General features: G+C 38.7%; 1 protein-coding gene across 1 annotated transcript; it reads left to right on the top strand.

Moving 5' to 3' along the window:
* Window positions 1-15,278: 15,278 nt before the first annotated feature.
* LOC119817727 (putative olfactory receptor 2W6) lies at window positions 15,279-16,217 on the top strand. Its single transcript, XM_038335123.1, has one exon. It carries the CDS (start codon window positions 15,279-15,281, stop codon window positions 16,215-16,217), a length of 939 nt encoding a protein of 312 aa, XP_038191051.1.
* Window positions 16,218-16,485: the final 268 nt, after the last annotated feature.

The following is a 16,485-nucleotide window of genomic DNA, read 5'->3' as shown; positions in this document are numbered from 1 at the left end:
CATGAAGATAGAATTTAACAAGGAAAGAGACATGCTAAAGAAAAGACAAGTTTAAATAAAACTTGAAATGAAAAATTCAATAAGGCAAACAAAAACCCCAGAAATAAGCTATAGCAACAAATTAAGCGATGCAAAAATTACAATTTAAGTGTTGAAGACAGGATAGAAGAAATGGATAGCTCACCCAGAAAAAACGATTAAAAAATGTTGAAAAAATCCAGGCACAAAACATGCAAGAAATCTGGGACATTATGGAAAGACCAAAACTACAACTAATAGGTACAGAGGAATGAAAAGAAACCCAGGTATAAGGCACAGGAAATATTTTTAGCAAAACCACAGAAAATTTTTTCCAAATCTAAAGAAAGATATGTTTATTAAGGCATAAAAGACATACACCAAATAGACAGGACCAAAAAGGAAGTTCCCCGTGACACAATCAAACACTAATTGTACAAAATGAAGAAGGGTGTTAAAAGGTTCAAGGGAAAAAGACTATGTCACATATAAAACCAGGTCCATTGTAATAACACCCAACTTTTCAATGGAGACTCTAAAAACCAGATGGGGTAATTAGGTCTGGTGCCCTCTTCTGGCCTGCAGGCATACACGCAGACAGAATATTGTATATATAATAAATAAATATTTTTAAAGAAACATTTCATAATTAAAATTTTAAATAATTTCTGTTCATCAACCTAGAACTACAATAAACACTAGAAGGAAATATTTAGTTTTGGATAGAAGGCTAACTATATCTAAGACAACACAAAGAATAAATAATAACAGAACACTTAAAAACAAAACAAACAAAACCCCAAATACCACACCACCACCACCACCACAAAACCCCAAGAATTATAAAGCTCATTAATAACTCTCAATATGAAAGGTCTCAAATCTCCAATAAAATACATAGATAAATGGGATTAAAAAACAGGACCCATCCTTTTTCTGCATCCAAGAAACAAACCTCACTATCAAAGATAGACCCAAGAAACAAGCAGGAGTAGTTATTTAAATAGCTGACAAAAAATGTACTCTAAATTAAAATCAAATAGAAGTGATGGGGAAGGACACTACATACTCATATTAAAGGAAATCCTAGAAGATTTTACAATTTTAAAATCAGTAGTAGGAACACTACTACAGCTAAAATCACATACTGACACTTAACACAGCCATAATGGGTAGCTTCAGTTCCCCACATTTACCAATATACAAGTCACCTAAAAAAACTCAGCAGAGAAATGTTGGCATGTAAATAACATCAAAATCATCAAATGGGACTAACAGACATCTAGAGAACATTCCACTGAAACTCTAAGGAATATATTTTCTGTCATTAAGACAAAAAGGCAACCTACTGACTGGGAGAAGATCTTCACCAACCCTGCAACAGACAAAGGTCTGATCTCCAAAATATATAAAGAACTCATGAAACTATACTTTAAAATGCTAATTAACCCAATTAAAAAATGGGGCACTGAACTAAACAAAGAATTCTCAACAGTAGAAGTTCAAATGGCCAAAAGACACTTAAGGTCATGTTCAACCTCCTTAGCCATCAGGGAAATGCAAATCAAAACAACTTTGAGATACCATCTTATACCTGTTTGATTTTAGAATGGCTAAAATAAAAAATACCAATGATAGCCTTTTCTGGAGGAGATGTGGAGTAAGGGGTACACTCATCCATTGCTGGTGGGAATGCAAACTTGTGCAACCACTTTGGAAATCAGTGTGGCGGGTTCTCAGGAAATTCAGGATCAACCTACCCCAGGTTCCAGCAATACCACTCTTGGGAATACACCCAAGAGATGCCCTATCATACTACAAAAGCATTTGTTCAACTATGTTCATAGCAGCATTATTTGTAATAGCCAGAACCTGGAAACAACCTAGATGCCCCTCAATGGAAGAATGGATAAAGAAAGTGTGGAACATGTACGCATTAGAGTACTACTCAGTGGTAAAAAACAATGACATCTTGAATTTTGCATGCAAATGGGTGGAAATAGAAAACACTATCCTGAGTGAGGTAACCCAGACTTAAAAAGATGAATGTGGTATGTATTCACTCATAAGTGGATTCTAGCCATAAATAAAGGACATTGATCCTAGAGAAGCTAAATAAGAAGGTGAACCCAAAGAAAAACATATAGTTATCCTCCTGGATATTGGAAGTAGACAAGATTGCCAAGCAAAAATTGGGAACTTGGGGGTGGGGTGGGGTGGGAGTAAGGGGAGATGGGGAGAGAAAAATGAGAAGGGGAGGATGGGGAGAGCTTGGGGGAATGGGACAGTTGGGATGGAGAAAGGGTGGATATGGGAGCAGGGAAGTATATATCTTAATTAAGGGAGCCATTTTAGGGTTGGCAAGAGACTTGACTCTAGAGGGGTTCCCAGGTGTCCATGGGGATGTCCCCAGGTAGTTCCTTGGGCAGCTGAGGAGAGGGAGCCTGAAATGGCCCTATCCTATAGCCATACTGATGAATATCTTGCATATCACCATAGAACCTTCATCTGGCGATGGATGGAGATAGAGACAGAGACCCACATTGGAGCACTGGACTGAGCTCCCAAGGTCCAAATGAGGAGCAGAAGGAGGGAGAACATGAGCAAAGAAGTCAGGACCATGAGGGGTTGGTCCACCCACTGAGACTGTGGGGCTGATCTAATGGGAGCTCACCAAGGCCAGCTGGACTGGGACTGAAAAAGCACGGGATAAAACCGGACTCTCTGAACATGGCAGACAATGAGGGCTGACTGAGAAGCCAAGGACAATGACACTGGGTTTTGATCCTACTGCATGTACTGGCTTTGTGGGAGCCTAGTCTGTTTCGATGCTCACCTTTTTAGACCTGGATGGAGCAGGGAGGACCTTGGACTTCCCACAGGGCAGGGAACACTGACTGCTCTTTGGACTGGAGAGGGAAGGGAAGGGGGGAAATGGGAGGAACGGAGGAAGTAGAAATTAAAAAAATAAAATAAAAAAGAAATATATTTTCTTAACAGCCCATGGAACTTGCTCCAAAATCACCTACTTCAGTTTTTTTATTAAATAAAACACAGTGTACAAAAGTATTATTTCATAACATTTCCCCCTTTTTATTTAAATAAAAAAGAAAAGTTCTAACTCTAACACAGTAAAACTATATACAATAAGAACAATTATCAGATAAGAATTGCATTCACAATATCCAGTCCATTTGTATTTGGCAAATTTAGAGAAAATACTCCATTAACTATCCTTCCTTGATAGTTTCCAGAGTTTTATACCTAATTTACTTTTTGGCATGACTAAAGAAAACTTTAAGTATAACTATCTAGTCTCCAACCCCACCAAAAACCTGAGAAGGATACACTATTCCTGAGTAAACAGGGAATGTTGAACAAGCAACTTCCAAAACCATAAGAAATGACAAGTAGGTAGCTTCCTGGACAGTCACCAAAGGTTCCTCTGAAATGTTGGGGCATCCATCTTAGCCTACAGGCCCAGAATATCTGACAGACTTTCCTATGAAGAAGGAACTGAAGGACTGTCTTGACTTATCTTAGAACAGTTCAGCAGTTGCTTTCTTTTGTACCCTGTTTGTCCAGTTTGGACAGCATACTGCCAGCAGTCAAGGCAAGAACAGTTTCTTGCCCAGTAGCTAACTTTTACCACAAAGAAAGCAAACTCCACATGAAGGTTCTTAAATGCCCGTTGTCTTCTCTGAAGTAGATTGGTGCTGCCAGGAGCATACATGTCTCATTGTTATAAAAATCTTTATGTTATTAAAACATTTTAAATGCCATATTCTGGAGATCTCTGGAGTGTTTTGAAGATCACCTATCTAAAATATATCTTTGTGTGACCTTGAAAACATACCTAACATGGCTGTAAATTTGATTGTTATAGATGACTAACTATTCATCTGTATTTATTATCCTAAATAACTTTTTTACATTGCATTTCTTATATAGGTACAATATCTTAAACAAGAATAGAAACATATATACAGCATAACAAAAATAACCTTAAATTTGTATCAATATACAGAAATCCATACCAATAAAAATATTTGAGACTAGTGATTGTTCAAAAGTAGACTCAATAATCCATCATTTTATTCCATCATTTCTATATTATACGCCCATTTTTCCTTTCAGAAAGAGAACTCTAAATCTAATCTTCTTTGCTTAACCTTCCCGACCATGACTAGTAACAATTTATAACTAACCCCCCTTAACAAAGACAAACATCCATAACACACCAAACAGCCAAAACCACCCACTTTCCAGCTCTTTCTTTCTTTCTTTCTTTCTTTCTTTCTTTCTTTCTTTCTTTCTTTCTTTCTTTCTCCCTCCCTCCCTCCCTCCCTCCCTCCCTCCCTCCCTCCCTCCCTCCCTCCCTCCCTTCCTTCCTTCCTTTCTTTCTTCTTCCTTGTACACTTATTTAGTTATTTATAAATTTCATTTCATTTTATATTCCAACCACAGTTCTCATACCACTCCTCCTCCTGCCCCTTTTTCTCCCCCACCCCAGCCCATGCCCCATCTACTCCTCCAAACAAGTAAAGGCTCCCATGGGGAGTCATCGAAGTCTGGCACATTATCCTTTTTTTTTTTTTTTTTTTTTTTTTTTTTTTTTTTTTTTTTTTTTGGTTTTTCGAGACAGGGTTTCTCTGTAGCTTTGGAGCCTGTCCTGGAACTAGCTCTTGTAGACCAGGCTGGTCTCGAACTCCCGAGTGCTGGGATTAAAGGCGTGCGCCACCGCGGCGGCCCACATTATCCTTTGCTTTACAGCTAGAATCCATTTATGAGTTAGTACATACCATGTTCATCTTTCTGGATCAGGATTACCTCACTTAGAAGTTTTTTTCCTAGTTGCATGCAAATTTCAAGATGTCTTTTTTTTTTTTTAAATTTCTGCTGAGTAGTACTCAATTGTGTAAATGTACCACAGTTCCTTTATCTAATCTTCGGTTGAGGGGTATCTAGGTTGTTTCCAAATTCTGCCTATTACAAATAGTGCTGCTGTGAACATAGCTGAACAAATGTCCTTGTAGTCTGATTGAGCATCCTTTGGGTATATGCCCAAGAGTGGTATTGCTGGGTTCTGAGGTAGGTAGATTCACAGTTTTCTGAGAAACTGCCATACTGATTTCCAGAGTGATTGTACAAGTTTGCATTCCCACCAGCAATAGAGGAGTGTTCCCCTTACCCCACATCCTCTCAACCATAAACTATCATTGGTGTTTTTTATCTTGGCCATTCTGACAGGTGTAAGATGATATCTCAGAGTCATTTTGATTTGCATTTCCCTAATGGCTAAGGATGTTGAACATTTCCTTAAGTGTCTTTCAGCCATTTGAGATTTTTCTGTTGAGAATTCTCTGTTTAGATCTCTACCCCATTTTTAAAAAATGGATTATTTGGAATTTTGATGCCTAATTTCTCGAGTTATTTATATATTTTGAAGATCAGTCCTCTGTCTGATGTGAGCTCCCAAAGTCCAGTTGAAGAATGGAAGGAGTGAGAATATGAGCAAAGAGGTCAAGACCATGATGGTGATACTCACTGAAACAGATTACCTGAGCTAATGGGAACTTACCAACTCCAACTGGACAAGGAAAGAACCAGCATAGGACCAAACCCTCTGAATGTAGGTGACAGTTGTATTGCTGGGGCAGACTGAGGGGCTCCTGGAGTGGCACCAGGATTTATCAGTACTGCTTATACTAGCATTTTGGAACCCATTCTCTTTGGATGGATACTTTGCTCAGCATAGATATAGTAGGGAGGGCCTTGGACCTTCCTCAAAGTAATGTGCCTTACCCTCTCTAAGGAGTGGATGTGGGGTGGGGTGGAGGGGAAGCTGAAGGGAATGGGGAGAAGGGAGGGAGTGGGAGTGGGAACTGGGATTGGTATGTTAAATGAAAAAAGATAGTTCTTTTTTTTTAAAATAAAAATTAAAATAATCTAGTACATTAAGTTGGGGCAGGACCAAGTCTCTCTCCCCTGCATTAAGGCTGAACATGGCATCCACCATAGGCAATGGGCTTCAACAAACTAGCTTATGCACAGGGATAGATCCTGGTCCTGCTGCCAGGGTCCTCTCAGATAATCTAAACTTCACCACTGTTTCCACATATTCAGTCCCATGGAGGCTCCACAGCTATCTAGAGTTCATGAGTTTCCCCGAGCTTGGTTCAGCTGTCTCTGTAGATTTCTCCATTATGATCTTGACCTCCCTTGCTCATATATTCCCTCCTCCCTCTCTTTGATTGGATTCCCAGAGCTCGGCCAGGTGCTTGGTTGTAGATCTCAGCTTGTGGTTCCATTAGTTTCTGGATGAAGGCTCTATGATGATAGTTGGGGTATTCAGCAATCTGATTAGAGGGGAAAGCTAGTTTGGGCTCCCTCTCCACTGTTGCTAGGAGTCTTAGCTGGGGTCATCCTTGCTGACAGTTAGCTCTTCTGCTCTTATGATCTCAGGGCCAGCTCTCCCACTGACCACAGGTGGTGAGAGGTGGAATGCAGTGTTATTTTATGTGTATTTAAGCTTGCCTGAAAATCAGATTGCAAAGATAAGCCACTAGAGGCCAGGGAGTTGTGGCGCACACTTTTAATCCCAGTGTGTGGGCGACAGAGGCAGACAGATTTCTACAAGTTCTACCCCGGGCTACACAAGATTGATCCAGAAACAGATTTAGGTGGTGGTGGCTCACATCTTTATTCCCACTGTTTGGGAGTCACACACTTTTAATCAACACTAGGAAGGAAGATTAGGAGAGATATGACTGGGTGGAGAGAGGAATATAAAGGGGAAGAGACAAGAACTCACTGGAGTGTAGAGTCTCAGGATTCATGGAGACAAGATCTTGCCCATGTGGTATGAAGTTTTGGTAGAGGTAAAAGGTCTCTCTAATGGTTGGCTGCTTTGCTTTTCTGATCTTCAGGTTGAACTCCAATATCTGCCTTTGAGTTTTTATTATTCATAATATATTTGGCACCCAACTTTTGGGGTAGGAATTCATGAAAAAGCCATTAGCCTGTGACTTTATTTTTTATTTATTTAATTAATTTTTTAAATTGATATTTATTGAGCTCTACATTTTTCTCTGCTCCACTCCCTGCCTCTTCCCTCCCCCTTCAACCCTTACCCCAAGGTCCCCATGTTCCCAATTTACTCAGGAGATCTTGTCTTTTTCTACTTTCTACTTCCAATGTGGATTAGATCTATGTAAGTCTCTCTTAGTGTCCTCATTGTTGTCTAAGTTCTCTAGGATTGTGGTTTGTAGGTTGGTTTTCTTTGCTTTATGTTTAAAAACCACCTATGAGTGAGTACATGTGATAATTGTCTTTCTGTGTCTGGGTTACCTCACTCAAAATAATGTTTTCTAGCTCCATCCATTTTCCTGCAAATTTCAAAATGTCGTTATTTTTTCTGCTGTGTAGTATTTCATTGTGTAAATGTACCACATTTTCCTTTTCCATTCTTTGATCAAGAGGCATTTAGGTTGTTTCCAGGTTCTGGCTATGACAAACAAAGCTGCTATGAACATAGTTAGCACATGTCCTTGTGGCACGATTGAGCATCCTTTGGATATATACCTAAAAGTGGTATAACTGGGTCTTGAGGAAGGTTGTTTCCTAATTTTCTGAGAAATCACCACACTGACATCCAAAGGGGTTGTACCAGCTTGCAATCCCACTAGCAATGCAGAAGCATTCCCTTTTCCCAACAACCTCTCCAGCACAAGTTTCTTATCAAAAATCAGGTGTTTGGAGATGTGTGGGTTGATATCTGTGTCTTCTATCTGGTTCCATTGGTCCTTCTGTCTGTTTTTATGCCAGTATCAGCCTGTTTTCAGTACTGTAGCTCTGTAGTAGAGTTTGAAGCCAGGGATTGTGATGCCTCTACAAGTTCTTATATTGTACAGGATTGTTTGACTATGTTTGTTTTTTTTGCTTTCCCATATGATGTTGAGTACCGTTTTTTTGAGGTCTTTGAAGAATTTTCCTGGGCATTGTTTTGAATCTGTAGATTGCTTTTGGTAAGATTGCCATTTTTACTATGTTAATTCTGCCTACCCAAGAGCATGGGAGGTCTTTCCACTTTCTGGTGTCTTCTTCAATTTCTTTCTTCAAAGATTTAAAGTTCTTGAGTTACCCCGAGGTATTTTATGCTATTTGTGGCTATTGTGAAGAGTGATGTTACCTCTGATTTTTTTCCCTAGCCCTTTTATCTTCTGTGTACAGGAGGGCTACTGATTTTTTTTTTAGTTAATCTTGTATCCTGCTACATTACTGAAAGTGTTTATGAATTGTAGAAGTTCCTTGGTAGAATTTTGGGATCACTTTTGTAAACTATCATATCATCAGCAAACAGTGAGAGTTTGACTTCTTCTTTTCCAATTTGTATCCCCTTGCACTCCTTCTGGTGTCTTATTGCTCTAGCTAGGACCCCAAGAACTATACTGAATAGATATGGAGAGAGTGGACAACCTTGTCTTGTTCCTGATTTCAGTGGAATCGCTGGGAGTTTCTCTCCATTTAGTTTGATGTGGGCTGTTGATTTGCTGTGTACTGCCTTAATTATGTTTAGGTATGTTCCTTGTATCCCTACTCTCTCCAAGACCTTTATCATGAAGGATGTTATATTTTGTCAAAAGCTTTTTTGGCATTTAATGAGATGACCATGTGGTTTTTATTTTTCAGCTTGTTTATATGGTGGATTACGTTGACAGATTTTCGTATGTTGAACCATCCCTGCATCTGTGGGATGAAACAGACTTGATCATGGTGGATGATGGTTCTGATGTGTTCTTGGATTCAATTTGCTAGTATTTTATTTAGTATTTTCGCAGCAATGTGAGATTGGTCTGTAATTCTTTTTCTTAGTATTGTCTTTCTGTGGTTTGGGTATCAGGGTAATTTTAACCTCATAAAAAGAAATTGGCAATGTTTCTTCTGTTTCTAATGTGTGGAATAGTTCGAGGAGTATTGGTATTAGTTCTTCTTTGAAAATCTTGTAGAATTCTGAGCTGAAACCATTTGGTCCTGGTCTTTTTTTGGTTGGGAGACTTTTGATGACTGTTTCTATTTCTTCAGCAGTTATAGGTCTGTTTAATTTGCTTCTCTGGTCTTGATTTAAAATTGGTAAGTGATATTTACCCAGAAATTTGTCTATTTCCTTTAAGTTTTCCAATTTTGTGGAGTACAGGTTTTCTGTGCTGCTGTGCTGCAGAGTTTGTAGATCAGAAGAACATTCTCTATGTAATAAGTATACGACAAATTGATAAAATTTCCTTGGGAAATGTAAAGTTTGCTCCTAGCTTATTCCATAATCCAGCAGTTCCTATATTAGACACAAATACACAAAGACTTTGACTGTATGTTCAGTGAGACTTGTATGTAATCATTATGGAAGCATTCACATAAGCTGAAAATCACCATGCATGAGTGCCTATTAGCAATGAAATCTACAATAATAACATGCTCACACAATGGACTGTCAACAACAGGTGCACACAGTGTAATGAATAAATCATAAAAAAATCAAGCAAAAGACGAAAATTCCCCAAGTGGCATATTTTCATTGCTTAAATTAAAAGCAAGTAAGTCTAATAACACATGTCATTTAAGCACTCCCATATGCATGTAGGATGAGATATATTTTAATTTTTCAAGTGAGTGTGTAATGAACATGATTCATTACCATGACTCCCTTTGAGTCGGATAGGCATGGGAGAGGAGTGGGAAGGCAGAAGGCAGAAGGCAGAAGGCAGAAGGCTCCAAGCTATTGCTAAATTTCCAGTCCTCAAATTGGGGATAGCCTCAAGAACTTTTCACCTATTACTTTAATCCATTAAACAAGGATGATAAAATTCATGCACTAATGATTATGATTCCTTCATAAATATGTTAAGAGACAAACTATTTTCTGTTCCATAGATGAAACACTTAGAGAAGTTCTTCAATTTGATATCCATTTGAAAATCAATCAAAATTCAGTCAAAAGACATTTCAAATATTCTTTGTTTTTACAGATAATGTCATACTTCTAATGTTCAATATAGACTTAATATAATACTAAGTATTTAAACCTATGAAACTAACTTCTTGTAATTAATAAGATCTATTTTTATAATAAAATTATATAATTAAAATGCTATATATTAGGTATAAAATATAAATTTATAATAATAAAATTAATTAATAAAGTTTAATTTTATTAATAAAAAATTTAAAGCTAAAAGAAGAGATGAAACCGTTGTCTTAAGGGAACCCTTCATAAAATTGGAATTTGGACAGAGTTCTGACTATCATTACAGATTTTCTTAATCACCTCTGTGCAACACTAGTCCCCTTGGGCCTAAACCACACCAACACAGTAAGTAGCCTTTAGAGTTGTACACAACTTCTTCTCTATAGTTAAGTAGCCATGGAACACAAAGCAAACATCACAGTGCCGTCATGCAAAATGTAAGGTGCAGTATGAATTATTATGAGTAAGAGAATGCAATGAACAATTTCAAATATTTACCAAAATATGGTTAGCCAAAACTGATTTACTGATTTTCCATTTTTTTCAGATCTAATTTTAATCCAACAGTCAAATTAAAAGATATTATTACTATTACATCTTAGTCCAACTGTTACCTTTAAGTATGACTAGGTTTGTGGGATGGCTATAAAGAAAGATGGTAGCTAATCCAATTTTATTTTTGACATTTTCACATCTTTTTGCACAAGAACTTTCTCTGAATTATTAATGAAAGGAGGGATCATCCTAGTGGGATCATGAGCACATTTGGTCTAGAGAAAAGCATGACAACTTCAAATGCTTCCAGCCTGGAAACCTATCCTGTCCTCTGGTGAGTATTGTCTACTGCATCCAACAAAAGACCCAGAACTAGATCATAGACAGTGTAGGCCTCAGCCGAACATACAAGCTGAATTCTGTGTTTAACCGCTAAACTATCTCTCCAGCCCACAAACTGAATTCTGAAAGGTGTAGCATATATACATAATATGGACACATTGGAGACCTCTTAGGAGAGAGGAGTAAAACTCAAGGTCAAGAGTTTGTGTGCTTTGATGTTTCTGAATGGTTTTCAGGCATCACGAAGTTTGCTAAGTATTCTAGATTTACTCTCACTTAAGCCTCTTCCAAGCATTGAACAAAGCAGGTGCCGTTTGAATAGCAGCAGGTGAAGAAATCAAGAGCTATAAAAGCCGATAGCCTGATGAAGCTATCAGTAAAGCAGAGGCAGAGACCGTGGCAGGAGATAGGTTTTTTGAAGCCAGGATCTTAACTCTTTTGACCTGATCCTTTTCTGTTTGGACTTTGTATGACAGCAATATACGTCTTGGTTTATCATTAATAAATTAACATGTTTTTAAGCATTAAGATGGTTTCGGAATTTTGTTTCTATTTTCTCATTAGATCATTATACATAACAAACTATGCACAGATATCCCTAGTTCATTTATCTTGAAAACTATTGACTATTCCATTAGTAATTGAAGCAATATGTTGTATTGCTAGAAACTGAAATATGCCAATGACAAATCAGCTTTGTTTTAAATGTAACATTCCACTTTTGACAACCTATGTTTCCAAGTACAGTATTCTAAGCTTTATTTTTAATATCATACTCACTTTCATTAGTTAATGATGCCCAAATTTGAGGCAAAAGGCTTACACTGATAAACAGAATGGTAAAAACATGAATGATGCTATGTTTAGATCACAACGTGAAATTACAAAGAGCACTTCTGCTGTGGTATTTACAATAAGAATGCCCAGGGTCTTAAGTGATACAAACTTTATGAAAATCCAGTAAGATTTACATCTGAAAATACTGACGTATGTTTAAGAAAGGTATCCGGAACACAGATGTTCCCAGTTCTCTTTCATAGTGTTGAATTTCTATGATGTTGCTCTCGTCTTTGACTTCATGCGTTTGAGGCATGGATGAATCATGATGGCCCCTGACAGGGACAAAACAAACTTGAAAATTCAGGTCAGGCAGCTGAAGGAACATGTGATAAAGTGCTCTTCTTGTAAAGAGAAATATAAGGGTTTATTTGATAATAACTTCTAAAGCTAAAAGAAAAAAGATGTATTTAATGCATCTCTCTCTCTATATATATGTATATATCTATGTAGCTCTCTCTCTCTCTCTCTCTCTCTCTCTCTCTCTCTCTCTCTCTCTCTCTCTCTGTGTGTGTGTGTGTGTGTGCGATGCACATATTGGTCAAGGAACAACTACCGGGAGCTACTGCTCTCCTTTCACCCTTATGTGGGTTCTAACATGGAATTCAGTTTTCACACTCACACGATAAGGGCCTTCTAACTGCTGAGCCATATTTCTGGACTTTCAATTTTTGATAAGTCAAATGATGCAATACACACTTAGTTACTAGACTGGTTATCTACTCAGTCTCTTGCTTATTTTGTCATTGTATCTGCCTTGTTTTTTTTTTTTTTCCGAGACAGGGTTTCCCTGTAGTTTCTAGAGCCTGTCCTGGAGCTAGCTCTTGTAGACCAGGCTGGCCTCGAACTCAGAGATCCGCCTGCCTCTGCCTCTGCCTCCCGAGTGCTGGGATTAAAGGCGTGCGCCACCACCGCCCGGCTGTATCTGCCTTGTTTATTAATTAAACCATGTTAGATGGGAAGCTGTGGTGAATAGACCACTTCTGGTGTTTCTTGTGGGATTAAAAGAAAGAGCCAGTGCCTAGGTGTCACCCAAAAGGAGATTTTGTGCTCAGTGTAAGAGGCACCACTTAAAGGGAAAGCCGATTTCCCTGCCCCTGAGCTGATACAATGGGAGCTGTTGACTGTTCTTTGGAAAGAAAATCTGTGCTGCAGACGGCTGGAGTCAGAACTTCTGAGGTCCGTTTCTACCTTAGAAACCGTGGCATTTTAGGTCTGAACATTCTCCACTCTAAGAAACCCAATGAGCACAGATAATTTGTAACCACAGCATTTCGGGAGCTGACATCAGCTCCTGATCCTGCGGTTTCTCTGAACAGAACATGTCTCATACTACAGTTGTGCTTACTTTTATACACAGAAGCACATTTGTGCATTTCAGAAGCCAGGTTAAAAGAGCAAGACGTTTGAGTTTAGCTCTAAACCATAATGTAAAACCAGTAACACAGAAGGCGAAGGGGTCAGGGAGAGCAGTGCTTATTTGAAGTGTAGGTAGTCTGTCTTTTAAACTTAATCCTAAGCTAAGGTTCCAGAACTCTCATGAGTATCAATGTTCATAATGTCCCACTGAAGAAGGAATATATTCACTTCACATTTGAAGAACTTAGTGTTCACACAGGTAAAATTACTGCCCAAGAGTACAGCTTATGCACAGTTTACGACGGGGATTTAATGTCATGTGCATTTCTTGGAATTAATCAGGGGTGGTGGCACATGCCTGCAACCCCACACTTGCAGCACTTGGGAAATAAAGGCAGAGGGATCCTGAATTCAAGGCTGTTTCCTGCTACACAGCAGATTCAAGGTCAGCTTGGGCTATAAGAGACTGTCTCAAAAAGCATCTCCCTCCAAAAGAAAAAGAAAAAAGTTCCTCTAAGTACTATACTTGACTTCCTATTGATATAAAAACATCCTACTAATACAAAAGCTTGATAGTCAGCTGTTTATACTTTTGTACTAAGAAAACTACATCTTCACTCCATATAATTTGTGAGTAAAACTTCATTTTTTATGATTAAAATATTTTTATGCTCTAAGATTTATATAGCAATGATTTACTTGAGATAATTTATCACTATTTTATTTGAATGAAAATGAGGTTTTATTTTCATGCCCATAAGAACACTATAAATATAAGAACTCTATATCTGCAGTTCATGGTCAGAGCTCACTGACAAAGGAGATGCTGGATGACTGAACTTTGTATGTGTGTAAGGATATGTCACACTATTCAGAAATAGCAAGGTTGATGAAAGTTTTATTCTTTATCTCTTCTCTTTTAAAGGTAACCAGGTGATGGTTTTTCTTAACAGGCTCCAAAGTAGCCAGAAAATCCCCTTGCTACTGAATTTGATAAAGACGGTCATTCTACTGCGTGTTTATGAACTGTCTCTTGCTGAATCATCGGCCTGGCCTCTTCTGTGGAATGGGTGAGGGACCAGAAGCTGACAGCGGCTGTTGCTATGCATCTGTGATTATGGAACTAGTTCAGTGTTTAACCCTGAAATAGATCCATAAAGTTAGAGTAGACTATGTAGCATTTTAAAGGTATTCAAAGTGGCGCAAAACACATTAAGGGTAGTCATTAGAAAAGGTTATTTCTTTTTCTTTTTTTTTTTTTTTTGGTTTTTCGAGACAGGGTTTCTCTGTAGCTTTGGAGCCTGTCCTGGAACTAGCTCTTGTAGACCAGGCTGGTCTCGAACTCACAGATATCCGCCTGCCTCTGCCTCCCGAGTGCTGGGATTAAAGGCGTGCGCCACCACCGCCCGGCGAAAGGTTATTTCTTGAGAAACAAAGACATACCATCAATGACAACAGCAAAAAAGTGTAGCTGTGAACCCTAAAATAGATACAGAAAGCATAATGCTTGTGATGCTGAATAGAGGAAAACTCAGAGGAGAAGGAGGAGGTGAGGCTGGTGTGACTCTGATAGTTAGAACGGCTGGGAAGTAGGCGTTTGTAAATGAACACAAGAAAAAGGATTATGCTATCAAGTGGTGGAGCATATAAAAAGTTAAAAACTTTTTGCTTGAAGTTTAGCTCTTTTGATAAAGGAATGCTTTATTATAATCAAGTGATAAATTCTGTAGTTCCAGTGGAAAATTTCAAGATCTTTTCCATTCAAGGCCAGCACAGGTAACACTGCAAAGCCTTGAGTCATATACATATACCCACACATACGTACATACTCACACACACACACACATTTTATATATATATATATATATATATATATATATATATATACAGCATATGATATCACTTTTATAATTATTTTGGCTTTAACACACAATCAAAACACACAGAACTATGGGTGAGGTGATCTTGAATATTCTTGCTTTTCAATGATTTCTAATGCACAGGGACTGAGTTCAGTTCAGCACATTGTAGAATCATTTGGATACAAGTAAACATGGAGAAGCTCTGGTCACTGACAAATATTTTTAAATATGCTACAATAAGAAGACACACACAAATGGATGGATTTTAGATACCCATGACAAAAGCCAGAGACTTTCCATTTTTGGTTACGATAGTATTGTTTCCTAGCCTTTCCTGAAGAGCAATGGAAATGAACAGCTCTGGAGAAGACTTCATCCTTCTGGGGTTTTCCAGTCGACCCCAACTGGAGCACGTCATCTCTGTCATTGTCTTCATCTTCTATATTGTGACTCTGGTAGGAAACACGACTATCATTCTAGTGTCCTATCTGGACTCTCAGCTCCATACTCCCATGTATTTCTTCTTATCTAATTTGTCCTTTGTGGACCTCTGTTACACGACAAGCATTGTCCCACAGATGCTGGTAAATCTATGGGGTCCAAAGAAGTCTATCACATACGGAGGGTGTGTGCTCCAGTTCTTCTTCGCCCTGGACCTGGGAGCCACGGAATGTCTCCTCTTGGCTGTGATGGCCTATGACCGCTACGCTGCTGTCTGCCAACCTCTTCACTACACGGTTATAATGCACCCTGTTCTTTGCCAGAAGATGGTGTTGTCAGCCTGGCTGGGTGGTCTTGGCAGTGCCTTAATTCTTTGCTCCTTGACTTTGAAGTTGCCAAGGTGTGGGCACCGGGAAGTGGATAACTTTTTCTGTGAAATGCCAGCATTGATCAAGATGGCTTGTGTCTATTCCAGAGTGATTGAGGTTGTTGTGTTTACCCTTGGAGTTATATTTCTTCTAGTACCTCTGTTACTAATTCTCATCTCCTATGGAGTCATTACCCAGGCTGTGATGAAGATCAAGGCAGCAGCAAGGTGGAAAAAGGTCCTGAATACATGTGGTTCCCACCTCACAGTAGTAACCCTGTTTTATGGAACACTCATTTATATGTACATGAAGCCACAGAATACCATATCCCACGAGGAAGGACAGTTTTTTACTCTTTTTTACACCATTGTCACCCCCAGTCTTAACCCTTTGATCTACACCTTAAGAAACAAAGACGTAAAAAGTGCAGTGAAGAGAATTCTAGGAACAGACAAGCATTCTGCCAAAATGTGAGGCCAGTGGGGAAAAAATCCAGCCACAATGTGGAGAGCTAAAGAAATAACGGTCTTTGTCGTCGGCAGCTTAAGCAGTCGATTCAAGGCCATCTCTCCGGCAGTCACTTAGTAGCTAGAATTTTGTTTGGCACGATGTTAGCTTTCACTATGTTTAAGTTCATGACTATGGATGCAATGTGACCAGTTACCTCCTGTTCCTGCTGTTATGGACTGTGTGTGTGTGTTGAAACTGGGAGCAAAAGTAAACCCTTCCTTCTCTAAGCTGC

Source organism: Arvicola amphibius, chromosome 6 (assembly GCF_903992535.2).
Source record: "Arvicola amphibius chromosome 6, mArvAmp1.2, whole genome shotgun sequence".
NCBI lineage: Eukaryota > Metazoa > Chordata > Mammalia > Rodentia > Cricetidae > Arvicola > Arvicola amphibius.
The sequence above is the reverse complement of the archived record's forward strand: the minus strand, read 5'-3'. Positions and strand labels throughout refer to the sequence as shown.